The sequence below is a fragment of the Coffea arabica genome, chromosome 11c (genome assembly GCF_036785885.1).
Source record: "Coffea arabica cultivar ET-39 chromosome 11c, Coffea Arabica ET-39 HiFi, whole genome shotgun sequence".
NCBI lineage: Eukaryota > Viridiplantae > Streptophyta > Magnoliopsida > Gentianales > Rubiaceae > Coffea > Coffea arabica.
Window position 1 is genome coordinate 33931290 of NC_092330.1, and position 25162 is coordinate 33956451.

The 25162-nt window shown below is 36.1% G+C and overlaps 1 protein-coding gene, 1 long non-coding RNA gene and 1 other non-coding gene across 14 annotated transcripts; 1 reads left to right on the forward strand and 2 right to left on the reverse strand.

The window, feature by feature from the left end:
* Nucleotides 1–5619: 5619 nt before the first annotated feature.
* LOC113719721 (serine/threonine-protein kinase BRI1-like 2) lies at nt 5620–9574 on the forward strand. Its single transcript, XM_027245008.2, has one exon. The coding sequence runs from the start codon at nt 5868–5870 to the stop codon at nt 9252–9254; it is 3387 nt and encodes a 1128-aa protein (XP_027100809.2). The 5' UTR covers nt 5620–5867; the 3' UTR covers nt 9255–9574.
* Nucleotides 9575–13325: 3751 nt separating this feature from the next.
* Nucleotides 13326–19109, reverse strand: LOC113742953 (uncharacterized). 12 transcript variants are annotated; one of them, XR_011823363.1, is made up of 10 exons: nt 18891–19109; nt 18444–18567; nt 17308–17366; nt 16564–16854; nt 15139–15175; nt 14823–15038; nt 14614–14722; nt 14078–14478; nt 13885–13922; nt 13326–13503 (listed from the first exon to the last, which is right to left on the reverse strand). It is a non-coding gene; the product is annotated as an uncharacterized lncRNA (long non-coding RNA). The 12 variants fall into 12 exon arrangements; XR_011823361.1 differs by having other exon boundaries at nt 18807–19109; XR_011823364.1 differs by having other exon boundaries at nt 14090–14165; nt 14280–14478; nt 18444–19109.
* A 4258-nt stretch (nt 19110–23367) lies between these two features.
* LOC140020790 (small nucleolar RNA R71) lies at nt 23368–23474 on the reverse strand. Its single transcript, XR_011824760.1, has one exon. It is a non-coding gene; the product is annotated as a small nucleolar RNA R71 (small nucleolar RNA).
* Between the last annotated feature and the right edge of the window lie 1688 nt (nt 23475–25162).

Consider the following 25162-nt stretch of genomic DNA (forward strand, 5'->3'; position numbering starts at 1 on the left):
ATAGCTTTAACACAGGAATGATGGCGATGAGTAAAATAGTATTTTATGATAAGAACCGTAATTATATCCAGAAAAGATGAAATGCATTTATCCCTTTCTCTTTCTTACTATAGTAAACAAGATGACCTGCAAGAGAGAAAGAAAAATATATATACCAGAACAAAAGTTCAGCTATAAGCTGTGTTGCTGATAATGCATTAATCTGATGGTTAATATTGAGACTTTTGAAATTAGTACTTCTGATTTTAAATCACACTGTATATGAGTTTCTTGCTTCTAACTACATGTTAGTGTTCATCCCACTAGATGCTAGTTAATTCATAATTTTTGAGTTACAATTTGTTTGTATTACTTCCACCATTGTGGGATTCTTGTAATTATTATTAATTAGAAGTATATAAATACATTATGTTAACACGTAGATTTTCTGTTTTTTCTTTGAAAAAAATCAAAGGCTAATTTTATTAAGCTCACCTTTTATGAAACATATGGCTGCTTACAAATGCAATTTCAAAGCAGTTTTACATATTTTTTAGCCTTCAATTTTCACGGCTTTCTGTTGTGGTTAAATTAGTGTTCTAGTAACCAAAATGTACTCACTTTACATTCACATCAAGGAAACCTAGTCATATTAAGCAAATGCTTCGTGATTGGTGGCAGTATGAACTTTAACAAGAGAAGATGGCCAAAAATAAAAAATAAGAAAAGGACGCAATGCATACTAACTTGATGTTTGAAGTCGTCTATACTAATAAATTTACATTATTGATTACATATTTTGTGTGAGCTTTTTATAAAATAGTTTGTTACTATAGGACTTATTAATCTTGTAAAGTTCATTTCAAAATACAAGGATGTTTATATTTTGATATAATATTTCGGTAATCTTTCTTCATTTCGGAGGGAAAAACTCTTTTTTTTTTTTTTTTCTTTTGGCCCCTTCAATTCTTCTATCCTGAGTATGGGGTGTAATTCGATGCCTTTCTGTTTAGAATCCATTTTATATGGGATGCATATGGCTAAATTCCACATTAGACCCTTGAACTATAGACACACGCTCATTTTAGTCGTTAAACTTTAGTTTTCGACACTTTTTCCCTAAAATATGAAATCTATCCCACATTTTAGTTTCAGATTTTGAGCATTACTTATCTATTATTCCATTAGTTTTGACAATTTTGCATGATGGATTCCATACTTTAGGGGATAAGATGTCCAAAATTAAGTTTAAGGACTAAAATTGGATGAGTTTCGTACTTTAGGAGGTAAAGTGTCTACAATTAAGCATCACTTACATATTTTTCAATTAGTTTTGACAATTCTAGGTAACGAATTTCATACTTCAGAAGGTAAGATGTCTAACGTTAAGTTTCAGGACTATAGCAAGATGGGCTTTATATTTTAGGGGGTAAAATATTCACAACTGAAGATTAAGAAATAAACTGAGGCGGATTTCATATATTAGAGGGTCAAATGTGAAAAAGTTAAATTTAATGATTAATGTGGAAGTATATCTATAGTTTAAGAGTCCAAAGAAGAATTTACCCTATTTTTATAGTGTTTAAATGCATACCGTGTTAAGCTCTTCAATATCCCATCGTTAAATTACTCCAGTTTCATAACATAATGGAGCTTATGAATTATGATCAATTAATTATTAGCATGAACGTCTAAGTAGCTTTGTGGATCTGATAATGGAATGCACTTTCCATGCTAATTTTTTGTGAAAATATTTAAGCAAAAGAATTATACTAGAAATGAGAGAATGACTCAAAGCAAATAACAAATTTTATGATGATTATGCAACCAAGAAGAGAAAGGGAACTAGAAACGTTAGCATCAAAAGTTAGAAAAAGAAAAAGAAAAAAGAAGAGAAACAAATGTACAAAAGAAGAAAAAAAGGAAAAGAGAAAAGTCCATTATCCATATTTATGGGGCATATTTCTCCCTAAACATTTGTTATTCAAATGGGTACCCAAAAAAATTGATGAGATTAAAGTGACATAATCTGCAAATTCAAGAAGGATCAGGTGTAATTTACCCAATTATCTTCATGGATTTGATTGTGTCCTTATCAATAGAATTTCTACTCCTAAATTAATTTTTTTTTAATTTATATGTTTGCTTCTAATATGAGATTTTCTACCGTTCCTTTTCGGTATTATCATACTCTCGAATTTAATTTACCAATGGATTGTAAAATAATTATTTTAGACCCTTAAATTTGAACCTCTACCATCACTTAGGAATAGAAGTTGAGAAAATGGTTTCCCAAAATATGCCATAGAATCTTCTCTCAATATGCACTTCTTCTATATAGACTCTTCTAGCAACTTTTAAAGTCTCCTCCACCATCTCATGATTTATGGAAACTCTCCAAGGCCGCCATCTCCAAGATTTAAGGTTTAAATTCGCAGCGAGGAGGGGTCTTTTCTAAGATGTTTGTTATGTAATGCATATCCTCTAGTTTTTCCCCAAAAAAGAACTAAAATTTTTAATGACATTCATATTTAGCCATTCTACCATCTAATTTAGAGAAATTGTTTTTAAGAGACTATACTTTAATTACCCACAAAAATGCATATTTTAAAGCCAATTTTCAATAATTGGCCGAGATGGTAGTGTTGGTATTATGTCTTTCTGTCAATCCGGATTCGAACATCTCCTAGAACATTTGTTCGATGTGCAGGATTTGCCTAGTGCATCTTACTCCTCCTTATGGTTGGCAGGCTGTTGCACACTTTCAGGTAGCGACTACGGTTTCCATATCAACAAATTTAGTTAGATCATTTTGATCCAGATCCATACCCATTAAATTTAGTTAAATTTAGAACCAAATCCAAACCCTTATGGTTGAAAAAGTAAACCCGAACTCAAACTCTCATGAGTTTGGGTATCCATGGATATTTTTCTGAACATACTGCAAAGAACTAAAATAAAAACATTTTGAAAATATATAGTGTTCAAGATAACATAAATACCATCCAATTTTTATTTTCAAATAATAAAATTAACATTCATGATGTTGACTGCAATAATACGAATTCAAAGAAAGGACTATGCTCAACTAAAACTATTTATTTTCAAGGTTTCATTTGCTTCTATATTCAATCTTTCATTTGTTTCTTTTTACTTTTTTTCTTTCTTGAAAAGGTTTGTACTAACTACAATAACATAGAATATTGATTATTTTCTAGATTTACTAGTATATACATAAAATCTGAGTAAAGTTTGATTTGGATTTAAATTTGGGTCTAGATCATAGAAAATCAGACCCTAACCAGACCTATAACTCTCTTGTAAGGTTTGGATTTGACAAATTAAACAAAATTCTATCCAAGTATATTGGATTTGGATTGAATCTGAGTGAGATTCAACCCATTGGCATGCCTATATGTAAAACTCATATTTTACGCTTTAATATGTTGACACATGTCTTCTAGGACAAAAGATACTCTTGACACATAAGTGGATGTTACACCTATGCTACACTCCTCAAGTCATATACATCTTGCAATATTTAGAAATCGTTTCTTTTGATTTGTGGTTCTACTTAATCAGAATAACTCAAAGTTTTTTCTTTTATAAGGACTATTTATTTGTTGTGTTAGTTGACAAAACTAGAGTTAAACCTAACTAAGGCTTTTTATTGTGATAGTTTAAAGAAGGCAGATCGCAACACATAAAAATGTATAATATAAGTTTTACACATCAAGGTGTAGTAGGAGATCTGCAGCCATTTCAAAGTTGCAATTCTTAACTGTTGACCGTACGCAATATGATTAAAATTGCATGCAATTCTTAAAAAATCTCAAAAAATAACAACTTAGGATTATGTCTGTGCCTTGAATTCTCGAAATCAATGTCTTTAATTCTACTATTACTCTTTGCCTAAGTAGTAACGACTTGGGATCATGTGTATGCCAGGAATTCTCGAAGTCACAACGCCTTCAATTCAATTCTTATATACAATGACAGTACATACACTATTACCGTTGAATTCATGACACATGTATAAAAATTGAATTTTAAATTCAAATTTTGTATAGTTGTTATTCATCCAACACTGATAATGTATAAACTATCAATGTAGGAAAGATTAATTCTTCAATTCTAGGCCTTGAATTCTTGAAATCAATGTCTTTAATTCTACTATTACTCTTTGCCTAAGTAGTAACAACTTGGGATCATATGTATGCCAGGAATTCTCGAATTCACAATGCCTTCAATTCAATTCTACTATTACCCTTTGCCAAACAACAAATTTTTTTGTTTTTGTTACACCCTTTGCCAAACACATTAGAGACACTAACAGCAGTTTTTAGTTGTTGAATAACTTCGTGGACCAAGTAACCAGCTAAAAAGGACATTGCAACATCGAGATCAGAGACATTTGTAACAATTGAGCTACAACAAATCAAATGAGCAGGGAAAGAAACCTTATAAAATATTAGTATGTATCATTAAAATATCTTGTTTGCCTAAGCTTTCTCAGCAAGAAAAAGCAGCACCTCAATGGGGAATCATAACCTCTCATGCCCTTAGCCATAAGACTGCATTGATGCTCTTGTTCTTCTTTATTTTTTTTGGGTGGTGGGCCTTCTCAATTGGTTTTCTTTAACACAAATTTTTACTTTTCTCACAGGCAGCATAAATCCTTATGCACTATGATCATGATTACCTTCTCCCAACTCATGCACTAGCATTTGTTTTCTGGCCCTACATTAAATATTACACCCTAATCCCCACTAAAGCAAAAAATAATTACATCCATGTTGGATTTAATCTCTTGTTGCTTGTCTTTTGAAATACACATCTGTATTTCTATATCTGAATTTTGATTTTGTCACCAAAATAACTGTTTTTTCCTCCGAAAATAAAATAACAAAAGGAGAAGAAACTTTTTCTTTATAATAAAAGTACTTGTTTGGAAAGGTTGAATGTCTTACCTCTCTTTTTACTTTTTTCTTTCCAAACAACAGAGGAAAATAAAATTTGGAGGAGAAAATAAGTAACATAGACATTTTAACTTGTCTCTTTCTTTTCTTACCTTCTTTTGGAAAGTATTATGTGTCTGCAATGTAAACCTACCAATCTGAGCTAGTAATTACAATTTTCTTAGTTATATTATCCTATGTTAGACCCTAGCTAATATAACCATACATACCCATGATAATTGTCCCTTTACAAGGCCTAGAAAGTGATGCCTAAAAAATGTGCAAGTTGAGCAACCATTTTCTGATATACACTTCATGTAAAGCTACTGCCCTGAATTTTCAAAATCCCCATGTCTGTGGTAGAGACAACCTTACACATCAACATTGCCATTGCATCAGATCCTATCAGATATGTGATTGGGGGAACATTCTCACGCTCACTGACAGAAAAAAAGGACCTCAATCTGGGATCAAACACAGTTGAATTTTTTTCCTCCTAAAGATCCTATCCTGGATAGCCCTTGTCTGTGGGACCTATTTTTCTTTGACCAAAAGTTCATTCCATCCCTTGTGTAGTTATTTTATTCTAATCCCTTCTTGTGTCTGCAGAATAATACATTTTCATGGGCACTTAAATGTGTATGAAGTACATATACACACTGGTGACTGCACTACCAAACTCCAATCTAACTCCTTCCTTTTCTAATTCCTCCCCACGTTCCCTCCTTTTGTACATTTGCAAAACACACTAGAAAAGAACTTTCTCTAAAGCTCACTCTTCTGCTTTTTCGCTCAGAAAATTCTCCATCATACTAGCCACTCTCTCTCACTCTCTTTCTTCTTCACAAATACTTCTTCAGTCAGCTCGTTTCTTCAGTTCTTGGGCCTTTTTTTTTTACCTTTCCCTTTTTTGCCACATTTTTCTTTCACATGGAGATGACCATCTCAATACGGCTTGCTCTTCCTCTTGCTGCAATACTGATGTTAGTTTCAGTTTTAGCAGCAGATCAAGGAGGATTTTCATCCATAAAAACAGATGCAGAGGCTCTTTTATTGTTCAAGAAGATGATCCAGAAGGACCCTAGTGGAGCTTTATCAGGTTGGCAGCTTAGTAAAGATCCATGCAAATGGAATGGGGTTACTTGCAATCTTGAAAGAGTAACTCAACTAGATCTTGCCCAATCTGGTCTTGTTGGCCAAATCACTCTGGCTCCTTTTGCTTCTCTGGATATGCTGATATCCCTCAATCTGTCTGCAAATTCTCTTGCTATAAATTCGACATCTTTGGTGCAGCTTCCATATGGATTGAAGCAACTTGAATTATCATTTTCTAAACTTGTAGGTCAAGTTCCCGAAAATTTTTTCTCTAAGCATCCCAATCTCGAGTATGTGAATTTTGCTTTCAACAATATAACTGGTTCTTTACCCGAGAATTCCTTGTTATACATCGATAAATTGCAATATCTTGATCTTTCCTATAATAACCTCACAGGCTCTATTGCAAATATCAAAATTGAAACCTGCAATTCATTGTGGCATCTTGACTTGTCCGGGAACCAAATACAGGATTCCCTTCCCGTTTCCTTGTCCAATTGCACAGCTCTTCAAGAGTTGAGTTTAGCAAGCAATTTTTTCAGTGGTGAAATCCCACGATCTTTTGGCGAACTCAAAAGCTTGCAAAGATTAGATATCTCACAGAATCATCTGTCTGGTTGGATACCTCCTGAATTGGGAAATTCTTGTGCCTCCCTCTTTGAGCTTAAGCTGTCTAATAACAACATTACAGGATCAATCCCTACTACTTTTGGATCATGCTCTTCGCTCCAATCATTTGATTTATCCAACAACAACCTGACAGGTCCCTTTCCTGATTCCATCCTCCAGAACTTAGGATCCTTGGAGACATTGTTACTGAGCAGTAACAAGATCTCTGGGCCCTTTCCTGCTTCCATTTCCAACTGCAAGAAATTACGAGTGGTCGACTTCAGCTCCAACATGCTTTCAGGAATCATTCCACCTGATATATGTCCTGGAGCTGGGGCACTTGAAGAGCTGAAAGCACCAGACAATTCACTCATTGGAGGAATTCCACCTCAGTTATCCAAATGCTCACAGCTGAAGACAATAGACTTCAGTATAAATTACCTCAATGGTTCAATACCAGCAGAACTAGGAAATCTTGAGAATCTAGAGCAGCTCATTGCGTGGTACAATAGCTTGGACGGCAGTATACCTGCAGAATTGGGAAAGTGCAAGAAACTCAAGGATCTTATTCTGAATAATAACTATTTGAGTGGCAAAATCCCTACGGAATTGTTCAATTGTGGTAATCTTGAATGGATATCCCTCACAAGCAATGTACTTACCGGTGAGATACCACGAGAATTTGGCCTTTTGACTAGGTTGGCAGTTTTGCAACTTGCAAATAATAGTTTGAGTGGTCAGATCCCGATGGAGTTGGCAAACTGCAGCAGCTTGGTTTGGCTTGACTTGAACAGCAATCGCCTTAGTGGTGAGATCCCACCTCGACTTGGAAGACAGCTTGGAGCAAAAGCACTGAGTGGAATACTCTCGGGAAACACAATGGTGTTTGTCCGAAATGTTGGGAACTCCTGCAGAGGAGTTGGAGGATTACTCGAGTTTGCAGGAATCCGCCCTGAAAGGCTATTACAGGTTCCATCCCTGAGAAGTTGTGATTTCACAAGAATGTATTCCGGTCCAGTTTTAAGCATGTTTACTCAATATCAGACTCTGGAATATCTAGATATCTCATACAATGAGCTTCAGGGGAAAATTCCAGATGAATTTGGGGACATGATGGCTTTGCAAGTCCTTGTTATATCACATAACCAGCTATCTGGTGAGATACCTCAGACACTTGGCCAGCTGAAGAATCTGGGAGTGTTTGATGCATCACATAATAGACTGCAGGGCCATATTCCAGACGCTTTGGAGAATCTTTCTTTCCTTGTGCAAATTGACCTGTCCAACAACGAGTTAACTGGGCAAATTCCACAAAGGGGACAACTAAGTACGCTTCCAGCAAGCCAGTATGCAAATAATCCTGGGCTATGTGGGGTTCCTTTGCCTGTGTGCCAATACCAGCAACCTGCAACAAATTCAGCTGGAGATGGTCAAAAGGAAGGCCGAAGAGCTTCAGCTGCATCATGGGCTAACAGCATTGTAATGGGGGTGCTTATCTCCATTGCTTCTATCTGCATTTTAATTGTGTGGGCAATTGCAATGCGTGCAAGGCAGAGGGAGGCAGATGGACTGAAAATGCTTAGTAGTCTGCAAGCAACTCATGCTGCCACGACCTGGAAAATTGACAAGGAGAAAGAGCCTTTGAGCATCAATGTAGCAACCTTTCAGCGGCAGCTTAGGAAGCTCAAGTTCTCTCAATTAATTGAGGCTACCAATGGTTTTTCGGCAGCAAGCCTCATTGGCTCTGGAGGATTTGGAGAAGTTTTCAAGGCAACTTTGAAAGATGGATCAAATGTTGCTATCAAGAAGCTCATACGCCTGAGCTGCCAGGGTGACCGAGAATTCATGGCTGAGATGGAGACCTTGGGCAAGATCAAGCACAAGAATCTAGTACCCCTGCTGGGATACTGCAAGGTTGGTGAAGAAAGGCTACTGGTCTATGAGTTCATGGAATATGGAAGTCTTGAAGAAATGCTGCATGGAAGAGCAAGAGCACGTGATAGGAGAATTTTAACTTGGGAAGAAAGGAAAAAAATTGCAAGAGGAGCAGCCAAAGGACTTTGCTTTCTCCACCACAATTGCATCCCCCACATAATACATCGAGATATGAAGTCAAGCAACGTACTCTTGGACCATGAAATGGAGGCTAGAGTTTCTGATTTTGGAATGGCAAGGCTCATAAGCGCACTTGACACTCACCTTAGTGTTAGCACATTAGCAGGAACACCTGGATATGTACCACCAGAGTATTATCAAAGCTTCCGGTGCACTGCAAAAGGTGATGTGTATTCATTTGGGGTTGTCCTTTTGGAACTCCTTACTGGGAAAAGGCCAACAGATAAGGAAGATTTTGGAGACACCAACTTAGTAGGTTGGGTGAAAATGAAGGTAAGAGAAGGAAAAGGAATGGAAGTAATAGATCCAGAATTACTTTCAGTGACTCAAGGAACTGATGAAGCAGAAGCCGAAGAAGTGAAAGAGATGGTGAGATATTTAGAAATTACACTGCAGTGTGTTGATGATTTCCCATCAAAAAGGCCTAATATGCTCCAGACCGTAGCCATGTTGAGAGAGCTTATGCCCGGAAGTGCCAATACAAGCAACAGTTCCTGAAACATCATAAAATCTGTTAGTGCAAGTAACACAAGGATTGTAAGATTTGCTGTTCAAGAAGCCAGAATCTAGTTGTACTTACTTTTGCAAGAGTCTTATTTGTTTTGTATCAGTTCATTTTGCAGTAAATACCATCTACATAAAGGTTCAGAATTGTTGCCTGTAATAGAATTTACACAGAAAGTGATGAGCTTTAACCGGATGCTACAAATAGTTGCCCTATGTAAATTCTTCTTGAAGTGAACCAAACAAATGACGCACAGAGCTGATATTTGGTTTGTATCTCTTTACACAGGATTAGTAAAATAGCTTAAAGTCAAGATAGCAGTCCCAACTTGCTCTTTGAGTATTTGAATGTCCATGGCATATGCACCAAGAACTTTTATAGAATTGGACTTAGTCACGCATGTAGCTTCTACATTGTAGATTTTCAAGTTCAAGTTGAGAAATTTGTTGTGATTCTAGCAGAATCCAAGTCAACGAGTAAGGGAGTTGGCATGGCAACTTGCAAGGCCTCGATTCATAATATGAAGCAGCAGGAGTAAAAGACAATTTACATTGTTTTGGATTTCCAAAGTTGTTTAAACTTACAAGCCAATGAAATTTTGGAGCTAACACCTAAAACTCATTTACAGAGAGAGCAAGCTAGACAATGTACTTATAAACAAATAACTGAAGAAGCTAGCTAACCAGTTTACCCCTCCCTTTAACAAATTCTGACCTTGAAAATGGTAGAAAACCAATTTTAAACAAAAGGTGCCGCATAGTTATGAAGAAAATGAAACTCATAAATGCATGTATTGAAGGCCAATGGCCTCAAACTCTCTGTCTATTCTACATATGAGGTACCTGGCATTTTCCCCGAATTAATGCAGTTGATATACTCTAGAATGTCTACAGATTGTGCAGCTAACAAATAAACATGAACAGCTAGCCATTTAAATGTAAAGCAATTCCTCCTCAATCCAATTGTAAAGTGTACTTTTCCAGCCATATTGTTGTGATTGACTTTGCAGAAGCCCCTGAAAAAGAGATTTAGACAGGATAGAGACTCATTTGGTTACATAAGTAGATTAAATTACAATATATGATGACAAAACAGAATAAAAAAATATTCGTAACCAAATAAAAAAGAATTAATCTTGTAAATGCTGTTAGTGTATACATTATCACCTTTAAATATATGACACATGTGTAAAATTTGAATTTGAAATTCAAATTTTATTTATATGTTGTTCATTCAACCGTAATAGTGTATATATTAACGGTGTATATAAGATTTACTCAATAAAAAATAGCAACCATGTAATAGCCATAATCAATTAATCATCACTGTGACATTATTCAAACATAAGCATATTCACTACAGTGAAAGCATTTAAAAAGATTGACATCCACACTTAACCACACAGATAAATCAGAATTTCCCTCCCTCTAGTCTGTTATTATTCGAAAGCCTTTTTTTTTTTTTTTTTGAGTCAAAGGCAACTGCTTACAACTACTCCTATACTGGGGGAAGGGGAACAAATCCAACTGAAACCCTCCCCCTACTTTGCTATTATTCGAATGCTCTTTTTTTTGGGGTTAAAAGGTGACTTTTTTGTGGGGTTAAAGGGCAACTGCTTACAGCTACTCCTATACTATGGGAAAGAGGTACAAATTCAATTGGATCATCGGAAACTCAAAGGAAACTAAACCACCTTCAAACTAGACAACATTACTGTCAAAAAGAACCAATTGCATTCCTGCTGACTTTCCAATTTAATTCAACTCGGCAATGAAAATGTCATATCGCACAAAAAATGAAGGAAATCACATGAAATTAGACCCGAAAAAAGAGACAGATTCCTCAAGTTATTGTCTAACTGGTACCCCGCAGCTCACTATCTTTGCATCCTAATTTTTGGCATTCTACATCTTTATTCGTGTTCTCATCCAGTGTCAATAAACCAATCCTAGTTTGCAGGGAAAGAATCGGATATAGCCCAGCGGTTAAAGACTTTGTATTCGTCCTAGAATTAGACTTCTGACTCTCAACCAAACCACGCCTTCGGCACATCAACGCCCAATCGGAGCGGTGAGGAGCTGTGAGTTTTCACCTTTGCGCCTTTTAACAACAAAGAGGGCGTGTAATTTAGTGCACTTTGGGGTAGTATGAAATCCTGACTTTATGTTGACTTCTGCGGAAGGAGAGATGCTAAGAAGACGTGATACGAAACAGGCGTCTATGAAATATGAGGAATAACGCTTTTGTCTGTGATTTTTCTTCTAGACATCAATTGTCCAACGAGAATAAATCACGCCTTTAACATGTGAACTTCAATAAGACAACCCAAATAGGAGAAATTCAAATGATGGATATCTATATATATCTATACTATCTTCCTAAATTATCCTTTGTGTACAATGGCCCACTATCATATCTACTTTTGCTTCTCTTCTCTTCTGATAGATAACTACATACTGCTAAATCATAATTTATTATATTTTATTTATGTGAATGTCAATTTTTTGTATGTATTAAAAAAAATATAAACCAATTCTTATAAAAAAATTATTTCAACAAATATCTTTAAAAAATTTTAAATATTTATTTGTAATTGCATGCATATCGAGTGTACCTTGAACACTAGTATCGATAATCCAACACCCACGGCAATGATTGTTCGAGGCTCTCCATTTGGTTGACAGTATCCCAAAAATAGGAGAAAAGAATCTTGCCTTCTAGCGAGTGTCTGAATGAAAGCGTTGTTCAGAGATTAAAAGACACTCCACGTCTTTAATCATGTTTGCTCAAGGTGCAGTTTCTAGGACACAAAAATCACGCTTTCGATCGGATGTTGGCCATAGTTTATCGGGAAAAAATGGGGTGAATTACCTTTACCCCGTATGGTTTCGCGTATTAACACATAAACCCCCTGATCCACATAAATCCATTGCAGCTTTATCGAATGTCCCTGAAGGACCATCATAGTTTCATATAAAGTGGAAAACTAGACGGAATCAACTTTGGTAACAGCAATTGACTTAGGTATACTTTAGAATTGTATGTCCTAAGTTCAAAATATCCATTTATCTCTCGTATTATTTTACATGTATCGACATAATTCTCTCATAATATTGTGTAAAGTGATGAGCACCGTTATGTTTAGTGACAATACTAGCATTCCAATTAATGACAGTATAGAGGTTGCTTTCGATCAAATTTTTCATTGTACATAAAATTACAAAAGCGTCGTATGATTATGCACTAAAATGTGAATTGGTCCATGTGGTAATAGACGAAACTACTCTATGTATTAAATCACTCCAAAAAATAAGCTTATTGCTTCTGGGCAGAACATAGATAATTGAAACGACATTCCTTGTCGTTTTTTCTTCTAAAATACTGATTAGCTCAATGGCAGGCAAAAGCAACTTCGAAATATTGATTCATGCATATTCGATATCTTCAATTATGGACTAATATATTAATAATAGCAACTAATTGTTTGGTTTTATATTCTTTTCGTGCATAATTTCCATGTGTTACATTTGTAGACGTTACTGCTTCGAGACTTAAAATAATCATTGACTGTTTTGACATGTCGTCTAATTTCAAAAAGGATAAATTATCTAATTGGCTCTCAAACTATTAAGTTAGTACAATTTTAGCCCTCCAACTATTATATATACATAATTTTAGCCAGGCTTCTAACTCCTAAAAGCGTATACTTACTGACCCTTTTAGAAGGCTAGCAAAACTCTAAGTCCAGATTTAGGAGTTAGAGCAAGAATCATAGAAACCAAACTCCAATTTTAGAATTTATCCAAAAAGAAGAGTCTAAAAGTGTAATTTGATCTAAATTTGATAGTAATAGAATAGTGGTCAGCTATTTGTCAACAACTATCAATAGCCATTGATCGGCAGGTAGTAGCTGCAATGGTGATTAGATATGAACTAGGTGGTAACACCGCGCCTTGCGCGGTGGTATACATGCCCAGTTAATGTTAGCTAGTAATATTTGTGAGACTGAAGAATAGGGGTAAAAAACGGAGCTATATTATACAGGAATAAAAGTGAAAAAGCAGTTGCACTGGAAAGAAGTCGTAATTATACAGGCGTTGTAAAAATGTAAAAAATTCTTTTTCCTGTGAATGAATAGAACATTTAAGGTGTTTAATTAAAACAATAACTTACTCACTATTTCAAGCAGGTGCTTAGAATCTAATATTTGAGAATCCTTATCTTGGGCAAACCTTTAATCACCTATAAACAGGAAAGCCATTTATAAGATCTATTGAATCAGAAACAATTAATCAATAAAAGATTTCTGAAAATACTTGATTTAATATCCACTTAAGGCTCGTAAAACAAATATTCAAAAGGTTTCAACAAGAGACAATTTTCTGTGCTAAAAGACATAAAATTCAACACAAAGCATTCAAAAGAGTAGCATCCCAAGATCTTTTGTAACGTAAAATTTTGGCCAATGACCAACTTGGCACAGAATTCCTAGAGAAGAAATTCATTAGTTCTTCAAGTGTTGGAAACCCAATGAAGGAAAAAGAAACGGAAGAACCGAAGCAAAAAGAAAGACATTTTGAAGATGAAGAAATATATTTTAAACAAGTAAATCTTTTTAGTTACCATATACATTGCTTTTTTTGAGAAGATCAACAAAATACCTGCGTGAAAGACGCCAAAAAATGATTAAAAAGAAAATTTGAATGAGTTTGAAAAGAGCAAAGGCCAAAGAAAATAACCAAAGAGAAAGCATACCAGGTTTGAAGAGAGCAATTTAAAGGAAAAAATTAAATCAGAATGATATAACAAAACTTACGTTTTCCCTCACCAGTTGTTTTTCACGGGTGGCCATTTTTGCTTCCAGCTCCAGAAGAAATCCAAGAAAGGCGAAAGCTTAGGTTAAGCTGAATAAACAAAAGGTCATTTTCTTCAGCAAATTATAGGCACATAAGTAGGTGAGGCAAATCATTTTCACCATTTGATTTAAATAAAAAAAGAAAGGCAATCTGTTCCAATACAAATCTACAGCGTTGTTGGTCCTGTGCAAAAAATCTGTAAACCAGTTGACATCAAAGAATCTTCCTGGCGCTAAAACAATTGGCTTGTTTGCTACATCCTTGTAGATTTCTAGTACTTTGTTGTGTAGTACGATTGTATTAGAAGCATACTGATCAGGTGCAACTCTTGTCCCAACTTCACCGCCGGAAAGTTCATTCCCTGGCCAAAATAGATGATGAAAAATTACCATCCGAAACTAATCTCAAGCTATCTAAATCATTTGAAAAAACTATATAAAAACAGAGAAGAAGCATTTCTGCAGTAGGCTAACCATAGAAAGGTAAATGATATTACCAAGTTCCCAGCCATATATGTTGTAGCCCTTTTCAACAATGTAATGAATAAAAGCTTCACCATTTGAGGAATCCCAAGCTCCAGCTATTGAACCATCAGACCTTATTCTCTTCCCATTCAGAGCATTCAAACCAAATATAATTTCAGCCCAGGAATGAAGACAATGATTCATTAATTTCAGATCGATGAGAATAATGATAAATAATTACCAGTCTAACTAACCAAGGCGGTGCTTCTTATGTACCCAGATTTCTTGAAAAAGGAGTTTAATTCATCCCATCAAGACGAAGGAAGGCACCCTTGAGTGAAGCCAAACAACTCTGGGGAATTCTTAACAAATGAATGGCAGCATTGATTACTCTGAGTTTGATATATGACATTATCTTGCAGGGTGCCCCCAAGTCTAATCTTTAATGGCGAAAAAGCTGCAAAATTAGGGGAAGATAGCAACTTGAGCTCCCATAACGGGACTATAACGTTAGAATGCCATTTTTAGTAATCAAGAAAGCTAGAAAAAGTTAATACCTTTTACTGCATTTAATAAAATTATGTTGTTAAGATCCTGCAAATAAAACAAGAAACAGATCAAACCAGTCCATTAAACACTAATCTTTTAATTCAAATTGGTCACGCATATAATAGCCCAGAATCATTTTGGACAATTTGAAATTCGATAACATCTCTCTCAGAACACAATCAAGATCTTTTGGACTTTAATCAAAAGGCAAACAAAACAGAGCATAAATGATAAGCGACAAGTATTGTCTTCTTCCCCTTTTACAACTTCATTGCTGAAAGCATCAGAGTGGAATTCACAGCCATCAAAAAACTTTTCTGACACACCATCTAAAGCATAAAAATCACATCTTTTTAACCGGAAATGAATTTGAAGCTGAAATATACAGCTCAAACAAGCCATCATCCCCTTGTTATAAAAGACGGCATTGGTTCAGGTGGATAAATCCATCAACAACTTCAGCATACCAATGTAGTAAGCTTGCAGGTAACATTAAAAAAGGCACACACACACACGCATTGACATAAACATGAGACACAAAATAGCTGCAAATGCAGGAAAATGGAAAGTACCAGCATGAGAAGGGAAGCATGGTCCCAGCTACAGGTTCCATAGTCACATTTCTCAGGTGGCTACCAATCCAAGGTGGCACAAATGAAATCGTCATCTATTTCTCCAATGGCACTAATCCCATCTACAAATACCAAGCCTTGGGATGTTCCAGTGTCTTTTACAATGTCAGAGTACACGAAAATGGAGCTATAACTAAACAAAGACAACCATATCCACAATCCCACGTAGTACACAACTAAATAACCCATCTTTATATCTTGAAGCTAATCTTCAAGATCTATCCCCCAGAAGAAAATGCTTAGCTGGAATGCTACAATTTTTACTCCATTGCAGGGCTCGCTGGGAAGTTTATGATAGCAAAAGAGAGGATACCAATTAGCAAAGATAGATGGTATTAAGCTGAGGTGACATTAGATGAGTCATAAATGCCTAAGATAGCAAATTTACAGGTAATTTAGACTAAAGGCCCCAATTTTTTTTGGGACTGAGGCTATTTAAATCGAAGGTACAAGAAAAATTCAAGATTTAAAGCTTGGGCTCTGAGTAAGAAATTTGAGGCATTTCTAATTGGACAAATCAGTTGGGCTGGAGCAGCAAATTTCTCTGACTTCCGATAAGTCTAAGATTTGGCTGCAACTCCAGCACTATTCTCAGTTTCCTGATTTCAATAATTACTTCGCTTTCATTTTCGCTCGTGCTCGGGTGTTCTATTTTCTCTCCTCTTTCTGCCTCTCTTGATTTCCTTATAGTATCTATTTATTTTGAGCACTCAAGCAACACTTCTTATCCTTCTTGTAGCAATCTCGGCTGAAGAAAAATACCAAAAATACCAGAAAAAAATGAAGAAAATGAAGAAAAACCTGAAGCCAACAGCATCAAACTATTCTTTCCTTTTCTCCTCCTGGACGATTGCTCTTCAAGATGCATGAATCAGATCAAGCTAGGCAATAAGACAAGGAGACAAAACATTAATAAATTTTTTATTTCCCTTCTTAAAGTGCAACGAAGTTTTATTGTGGAAAAAAGAAAAAAACGGAACAGTTATGGCAAGAAAGTAAGGAAAAAATTATGCATAAGAGGAAAAAAAGAGGAAGTAAAACTGAGAGAAAAAATAAAACCCATTCCTCTCCTTAAAGGGCGACAAAGATTTCCTGCGAAAAAAAAAGGAACAAAACGGTTATGACAAGAAGGGTTAAAATAAGGAAGAAATATGGACAAGGGAAAAAAAGGATAATAAAACCGAGGGGGAAAACAAACCTCGTGAGTACATGATTCTCACCTTCCAACACATGAGGGAAAAAAATTAGGGAGAATGCGAGCTTGAAAAGTATACAAATACATAACAGCCAATGTATTTCTTTGAATCGAAAGACACAAAATGCAATATAAAGTTGCACACAATGAAGCAAAAGAAGACACATTGCAAGTTAAGCGTGTAAAAAGAAAGCAAACATAGCATGTAATGGAACGGAGCAAGCATAGCAGTAAGAGAGATAGGGGGGGAGAGGTTGGAGCGAACAGAGAAGCAAGCCATAACAACAAGAATAAGAATATATAAAAAAACCAGAACAGGGTGATGCGAAACCAAGTAGAAAGGAAATTACCTGGAGCAACAGGCAGGCGTAAGCAGAAGAACAAGCTAGATGAAGCAGTTGAAATGGGCCTGCAGAAACCAAAAGGAAGACTGTCAAAATTTTTTTTTCTTTGATGCGAAACTGAAACCCTGAAAAACCACCAAAGAAAAACAAAGTAATCCAAAAGGAAGAAAACGAACATATGATACACCAAACAATTGGCAAAAAACGATTAGAATGAGGAATGCTGAGATCAACATAATGTCTTTTCGTTACTGGTTTATAACAGTGAAAAGAGCTATTGCTAATTATCTGGTTGTCCCAAGTAAAATTTGTTTTCCTGGGAACATGTTTTATATCAAAACTAACATGAATTGTTGGTCAACCAAATAATTAAAAATTACAGAAGCATGTACAACAACATCCAATTTTTTGCCACAAAAAAAATATATAAGTTGGACAAGAGCTCTCTCCTTGCTTCCATCTTTCAATGCAGTTTTTGAGCTGCAAATAGGGTGATTAATTGAGCGTTTTTTTTGTTCTTAGATTTTCTACAAGACTATCATCATTCAATAGGGAATTATAGTGACCTGGTGAAAGGATCCATTAATTTAAAAATCCACTACTAAAAGGCCTCAATTCCAACGCCTTAATCCTAAATTCGAAGCATGACTTTATTTTAATAAGCGCAATAATAGACAGCTACTATAGTGGCAATACAGCGGTATACAAGTATACATAATTAAAAATAGTTTTCAAAGCTGTATTTTAAAAAAAATTTGGGAGAACAATCTGCCTCATGGAAGGGCAATTGGGCGGTTGTTATTCGGTATCTTGATTGGGTTAAGCAGACTGTACAGCAACAACAATGTAAAGCGGGGAAAATACATCGTACGGAAGGCTGACGATCAGGCGCAGGCAGTAATTTGAGGGAGAATTTGGAGGGGGCAGCGCTAATTTGGGGGCAGGGGGGAGACGGAAGCACACTGATCCAGTAAAATTAAGAACCAGAAATCGAGGGTGGGAAGAGCAGGGGGAGGGATTCGTCCAAAACAGAGGCTGTAATTGGTGGGATGTGCAATCAACAAACATGGAGGGGAAAAGAAAAGGAAGGGGAAACGGAGAAGGCGATAAAAGCAGGTGGAAAAAAGAGGAGCAGAGGTTACCTGGCGGAGCGAAATGGGAAGCAGGGAGAAGGAGCAGCAGCAGGGAAACACCAACGGAAGAACAATTGACCAGTCGTGGGGAGAGGTAAGGAGAAGCAGCTACATCGGCCATCATTGCAGCAACCTAATCCGTCAGCAGCCACGGGGAGACAGCAGAAGGAGAAGGCGTGTAAGGGGGCAAAGCGGAACAGTAAAGGCTGGGGGGACGCAGCCGGACAGAACGATGGAGCGGGGAAAAAATAAAAAAGAGGAGAAGCCAAGACGGGGGGAAAAAGGGGATTTTTTAACATATGGGGCAGGGGAGATAAATTTTCGACCTTTACGGGGGGCTAAATTTTGCAGCTGAACGAAACAAAACAGAACCTGTGGTCGACGAAGAAAGAAAAAGAAGGACAGAAGGAAGATGGAGCCGCTAGAGACGAGCTGGCTCAGCGAGCAGAGAGGCACCTGACGGAGCCAACCTAACGGATGCAGGCAAACAGGGCCAACGAAAGACGGGTCTTAGAAGGTGAAACTTGAGTTGAGGGTAAAAGTTGAGGGTAAAACTTGAGCTGCAAAGAAGACCGCACAAGGAGGAAAAGCTTCAGCTTGGTGGAGCTGGTACACAGGAGACTGAGGAAGTGGCAGAGAAGTGACCCACGACCTCAGCCAGCCTCCCACCGAGCAAGAAGAAAGAAAGAAAGAAAAGAAGAAAACAGTGCGGGGAACCAAACAAACGAATCCCCAGCCGCCACGCGGAGGACGACCACGTCCACGTGTACACCAGGCTTCCGCCCTTAGTCTATATGGTTAATGAAAGATATGAATGAAGGGTTGAATATGAAAAAGTTACATCATTTTGAGGTACATTTCGTTAGGAGTAATGGTTGAAATTGACAAATGGTTAGAAGGATAAAAGTATACAAATAATAGTTGAAGGGTTGACAGTGTACAAAGTTAATAGTTCAAGAACTGATCATGTTTTTTGCCCCTTCAAAAATATAAAGACATTTCTTGCCAAATCGGAAACAGTGAAAAATTGGGATATCTTAAAACAGGGAGGACTCAATGCCTTGGAATTACAAATAGAAAGGTAATTATCCCAATGTTTCCTTCAAGTACAATATGTCATTCTTGTTTTGGCTGTATTGCGTAATACAAAAGGGTTGCCCCCCAAGAAGGCATCTTTTTTAATTACGCAGTGCTTGAATTAACCATAATAATCATTGTACCATAGATATTCAATCGGAATCATATACATAGGCGCAAGACAGTTACATAAATACCAAAGGCAAGATTCTCATATTTTGCACTCTCAAATTTGTACGTAAAATAATAGGATCAAGAAACTTTGTCTGTCTACCATACATGATTGTGTGGCCAAATCACAAAAGTGAATTTGTATAACCGTCAATTTACTTAGATTAGTAGTAGTAATTTACTTATGGAAAATAGCAAGTATATACAAAAAGACTCTTAGATCTCTTTTACTAATTTTGTGCTATATAATTTGATCATGCAATTGTACCATATATACAAGTTTTACAAATTCATTTTCGCGAACAAATTCTACATTTTTCTTAACATAAAACAGATGATGAATTTTTAAGAATTAAATACTATGAGATAGTAAATATATCAAATCTAATCTTGATAATTGACCACTCTCCTTCTGTCAAGAATGAGTCTTTCGCCAAATTATATGTTTGTCATATACTCATGTGTTCGTGAAGTTTAATGAGTAAAATGCAGTGTTTTTAGTTACATACACAATATATATTAACAAGAGGCCATATTATGTTTGTTTTGTATGTTATTGATCCAATTCATGAACGAGGCTGCATATAATTTGTTTTCTTGCAAGTTAAACGAATCGAAATCCGGCACTGGATTAAACAAGGGAAAACAGGCAATCAAACAAGACATGTCGATTCTATTTGACAATCTTTTTTGAAGCATATGATGACATGTCTTTGTTCATTTGCTCTTTTTTTTTTCCTTTTAATATTATTAATGTCTGTCTAGCAAATAGCAGCCACTGGTAACTTGGGAGCTAAACATTCATTTTCTTGCTCCATATAAAGAAAGAGTGTATTTTTATTTCTTATTATCGTCCAAACCCTAATTTGTATTTAAGTTCGAAACCTATAAAATCCTAGTTATCATCCAAATCCAAATATACCTAGTAATTGAAAAGAACAACAAATTTTCTCACCCCCTCTTGTGTTAAGTTCTCTTATTGATCGTCGATATTTTAAATTTAATTTTCTTTTGCTCTAGAAAAATTCAAAAACTCAGAAAATTTTAGACCAAGGAGAAGTAGATCAATAAATCGATGGAACATAGCTACAAAACCCATAATTTGAACTACATGCAATGTGAGGCTATTTGTAGGAATTGAATTTTGAAATTAACCAAACAGTACATTTTGTACGTACACTATTAGTCGATATATTCATGCAAAAGCACATTATCTAGCTTACTCTAGATCTCAAATTCTTATTCCTTTTTGTAGTAAATATTTTGCAATATTTGTAGCAGTACTTTTGTGTAGTAGATTCCTCTGCACTTGTGTACTTTCATGTTCTATTTAATAAAACCCCTTTTTACGTAAAAAATATATATATATATATTTGATAAGTGAATATTTAACGTACATTTTGTACGAATTTGGCATGAATTTTTGGTATGTTTTGAGAAGATTAAAGCCATATTTGAACTCTTTTGGTGATAATTGCTTAAATATTGTTTAAGGGTTCAGAAATTGATAAATGAGTGGATTAATGCGTTAATTTTGTGAAATTGCGAAGGTAATTGATGTATGAAATTCATGCACAAGTTGAAAGAAATGTCAGGGTCATCCAGAGGACAAAGTACACAAGAAATTGGGAGCAAAAATGTAGAAAAAGGGAAGAAATGAAAAACTGGAAAAATACTCAACACGGATCCGAGGTCGGATCCGTGTGTACAAGAGGGATCCGACCCCTCGTCTGTACTTCTGGCGGAGTGTATCCGAGGTCAGGACGATCCGACCTCGGATCCATCATGGGAAGTCCTCGGATCCTATGATCCGAGCTCGGATCCATTTTTTAGCCCTCGGATCCGAGGCTCGGATCTGTCTCTCTCCTCAGCAAGTGCAACAGCCGTTTTTCTTTACCTTTTTCACAACTTTTCAGCTATTTTGAGGGACAGAAATCGGTGGCACATGCTTCTGCAACAAAAGAGAAGACCAAATGAGTATGGACAAAAGAAAACATCATATCTTTGACTTCTTTTTACAAAATCTGAGTGGAGGAAATTATGAAGTAAGAGGAATGGAATTTTTACCAGATTTTTATGCAGAAAGCAGGGGAGAGGTCTGGCATTACCAGACGTAGCTAGTTTTCTTTCTTGTATCTAGTTTTCTCTCTAGATAGGAGTTCTTGGAGAAGTACTTGGAGAGCTTCACCTTCAATTGGCTAAGCTTTCTTTTATCTTTCTTATACTTGTAATTTATGAGGTTTTGCATTAATAAACTTGTGAGTTTGATTGTTAAATCATTCATGAGTAGCTAAACTCCTTCATCTAGGGAGTGGATGAAACTTATGGCTAAATAGTATAAATTGAATGTGATTTACACTTGTTATATCTTGTATTAACTTGTCTACTTGTGTAGCTGTGATTACTTGCTATTGATTGATCACCAATAGTTTGGTTATAGTTGTTATTGTTCAATGAGAATTGGTAATAACAATGGAAACACATGAGTAGAGCTTGAGTTGTATGTTCATGAAAATAGAGATACACTTAGGTGGATTACTTAGCATTTCATGAAATAAAACAGAGTAGTAGTAGTATTTCACCATGAAAATAGGGAAATCTATATTGCTTTAGGCCATTTCATCATGAAAATGAGACTTGGAAACTTTGGAAATGAATCTCTGATTAAGCAAGAATAATAGCAAGAAGTAAATCCATTCATTTGTGTTGTTTATGCCATAAGTGGAATCTACATCCCTAGAATCTTCCTTAAGTGAAATTTCTCTATTTGCATTCAGCATTTGTTAAACTAGATTTATATACCAGATTTGTAGATTACAGCATTAGATTTTCTCTGCTCAAATTAATTGTTAGTCTAAATAATAGAGAAAATAAGGGCTTAGTAATTGTTTGAATTGCTTCTCGTGGGATCGACCCGATACACATCTTGTACTACAATTGCGACCTGTATACTTGCAGTCCAACGGGTGTAAAATCGGAATTAAACTTGTACGAATGCAAAATATCCCGTCAAGTTTTTGGCGCCGTTGCCGGGGAGCGGCAATATTAGGGTCTCATCATCTCTATTAATTTAGATAAATTTCATTATCTTTATTCAAGTTGTTGAATTAAAAGTATAAAAATTTTCTCTTGTTTTTGTTTGTAGTGTATGCACCGATCAAATCGAGGAGTTGTACATTTCGATCCGGAAATTGAAAGAACATTACGCAGACAAAGGAGGAATACATCACATCAAGAGGAACAAGAGGTTTGGTAGCCAATAGAAGATATCTTGATAGAATTACAATTTGAGGAAGAAATGGCAGAAAATGAATCAAATAGGAGAATTCTGCGAGATTTTGCTTTACCGGGAGCACAAGGATCTCAAACTAGCATTGTAAGACCAACGGTAAACGCTAATAACTTTGAGATAAAACCATCACTGATTCAAATGGTACAACAATCTCAATATGGAGGTAATGCTACTGAGGATCCAAATTCTCACTTGTCAACATTTCTTGAAATTTGTGATACAATTAAGTTTAATGGTGTTAGTGAAGATGCGATTAAACTTCGATTGTTTCCATTTTCACTAAGGGACAAGGCTAAAGTTTGGCTACAATCTCATCCTCCAAATACTTTTACTACTTGGAATGAATTAGCTAAGGCTTTTCTTAATAAATTCTTTCCACCTGAAAAAACTGCTAAATTGAGAATGGATATAACAAGTTTCTCTCAACAGGAAGGAGAGACATTGTATGAAGCTTGGGAGCGTTATCGGGAATTGCAAAGAAGATGCCCTCATCATGGTCTACCCGATTGGCTAGTAGTCCAAACATTTTACAATGGTCTCACCTATCCAACAAAGACACATGTAGATGCAGCAGCGGGAGGAGCTTTAATGGGAAAGACAGCTGAGGAAGCTCAGCAATTGATCGAAGAAATGGCTGCTAACAACTACCAATAGGCAAACGAACGAGGTAATTCAAGGAGAACCGCAGGTATGCTTGAAGTAGATACCTTGAATATGTTAAGTACAAAAATGGATAATGTGGTTAAGATGCTTAATAGGCAAGTTGGTTCTAGTTCTAATCAAGGAGTAGTTGTTGCAAGTTGTACCATTTGCGGCGGAGATCATGATGATTTTATGTGTTCTAGCAGTGAACATGTTCAATATCTCAACAATTACAACCGTCCACCCCAAAACAATCCATACTCCAATACTTATAATCCAGGATGGCGTAATCACCCGAATTTTGGATGGAAAGATCAAGGGAACCAACAAAGACCAATTAATCCACCAGGTTTTCAACAAAAGCAAACACTGCATGAGTCCAAACCAGCTTGGGAATTGGCAATCGAAAAGCTAGCCAATGCATCAAATGATAAAATTGAAATGTTAGCTAGTGCAACTACTCAACGGTTTGAAAGAATTGAGGGAAGAATGGACCAACTCACCAATATGTACAGGAATGTTGAGGTCCAATTAGGCCAAATTGCCAATGCGGTTAATAATCGCAACCAAGGGGATTTACCTAGCAAAACTGAAGTGAACCCAAGGGAGCATGTGAAGGCCATAACCCTCCGTAGTGGTAAGGAATTAGTTGAGCCGCCAGTAGTTGGAAGTGGAAGAGAGTTTGAAAAAAGAGAGAATAAGAAATTGAGTGAGTTAAAAGAGGGAAGCAAGGAAGAAAAAGGGAAAGAAAAGATAGAGGAAAATGAACTGCAAATGGAAGATGCAACACCAATTCCTCCACCGGTGCCATTCCCTCAAAGATTGAAGCTTTCAAGAAATGACAAAGAATTTGAGAAATTTGTCAATATTTTTAAACAATTACTTATTAACATTCCTTTTGTGGATGTTATTTTGCAGATTCCTTCGTACGCGAAGTTTCTCAAGGAGATAATGACCAAGAAAAGGAAGTTGGTAGACAATGAGACAATTGCATTAACAGAAGAATGTAGTGCAATCATACAAAACAAATTGCCACCCAAATTGAAAGATCCAGGGAGTTTTACAGTTCCTTGCACTATCGGTAATGTAGAATTTTCTAAAGCACTTTGTGACCTTGGTGCAAGTGTGTCATTGATCCCTTTAACTGTGGCTAGGCAATTGGGGTTGAAAGAGTTGAAGCGTACTAACATTTCCTTGCAATTGGCTGACAGGTCTATTAGACATCCAATGGGCATATTGGAAAATGTGCTCATTAAAGTGCAGAAATTTATTATTCCTGTCGATTTTGTTGTTTTAGATATGGAGGAAGATGTAAATGTACCTATTATACTTGGTAGACCATTTCTGGCCACTGCAGGTACAATAATAGACGTCAAACGAGGTAAGTTTAAGTTTCAAATCGGTGAAGAGGAAGTGGAATTTGATTTGAGTAAAGTTGAGAAATATCCCTCTTTTACCGACCATGTTTATTCGGTTGACATATGTGATGAATTGGCATTAGAAATGAGTCAAGTAAATCTTGATAATGATTCTCTTGAACTTTGTC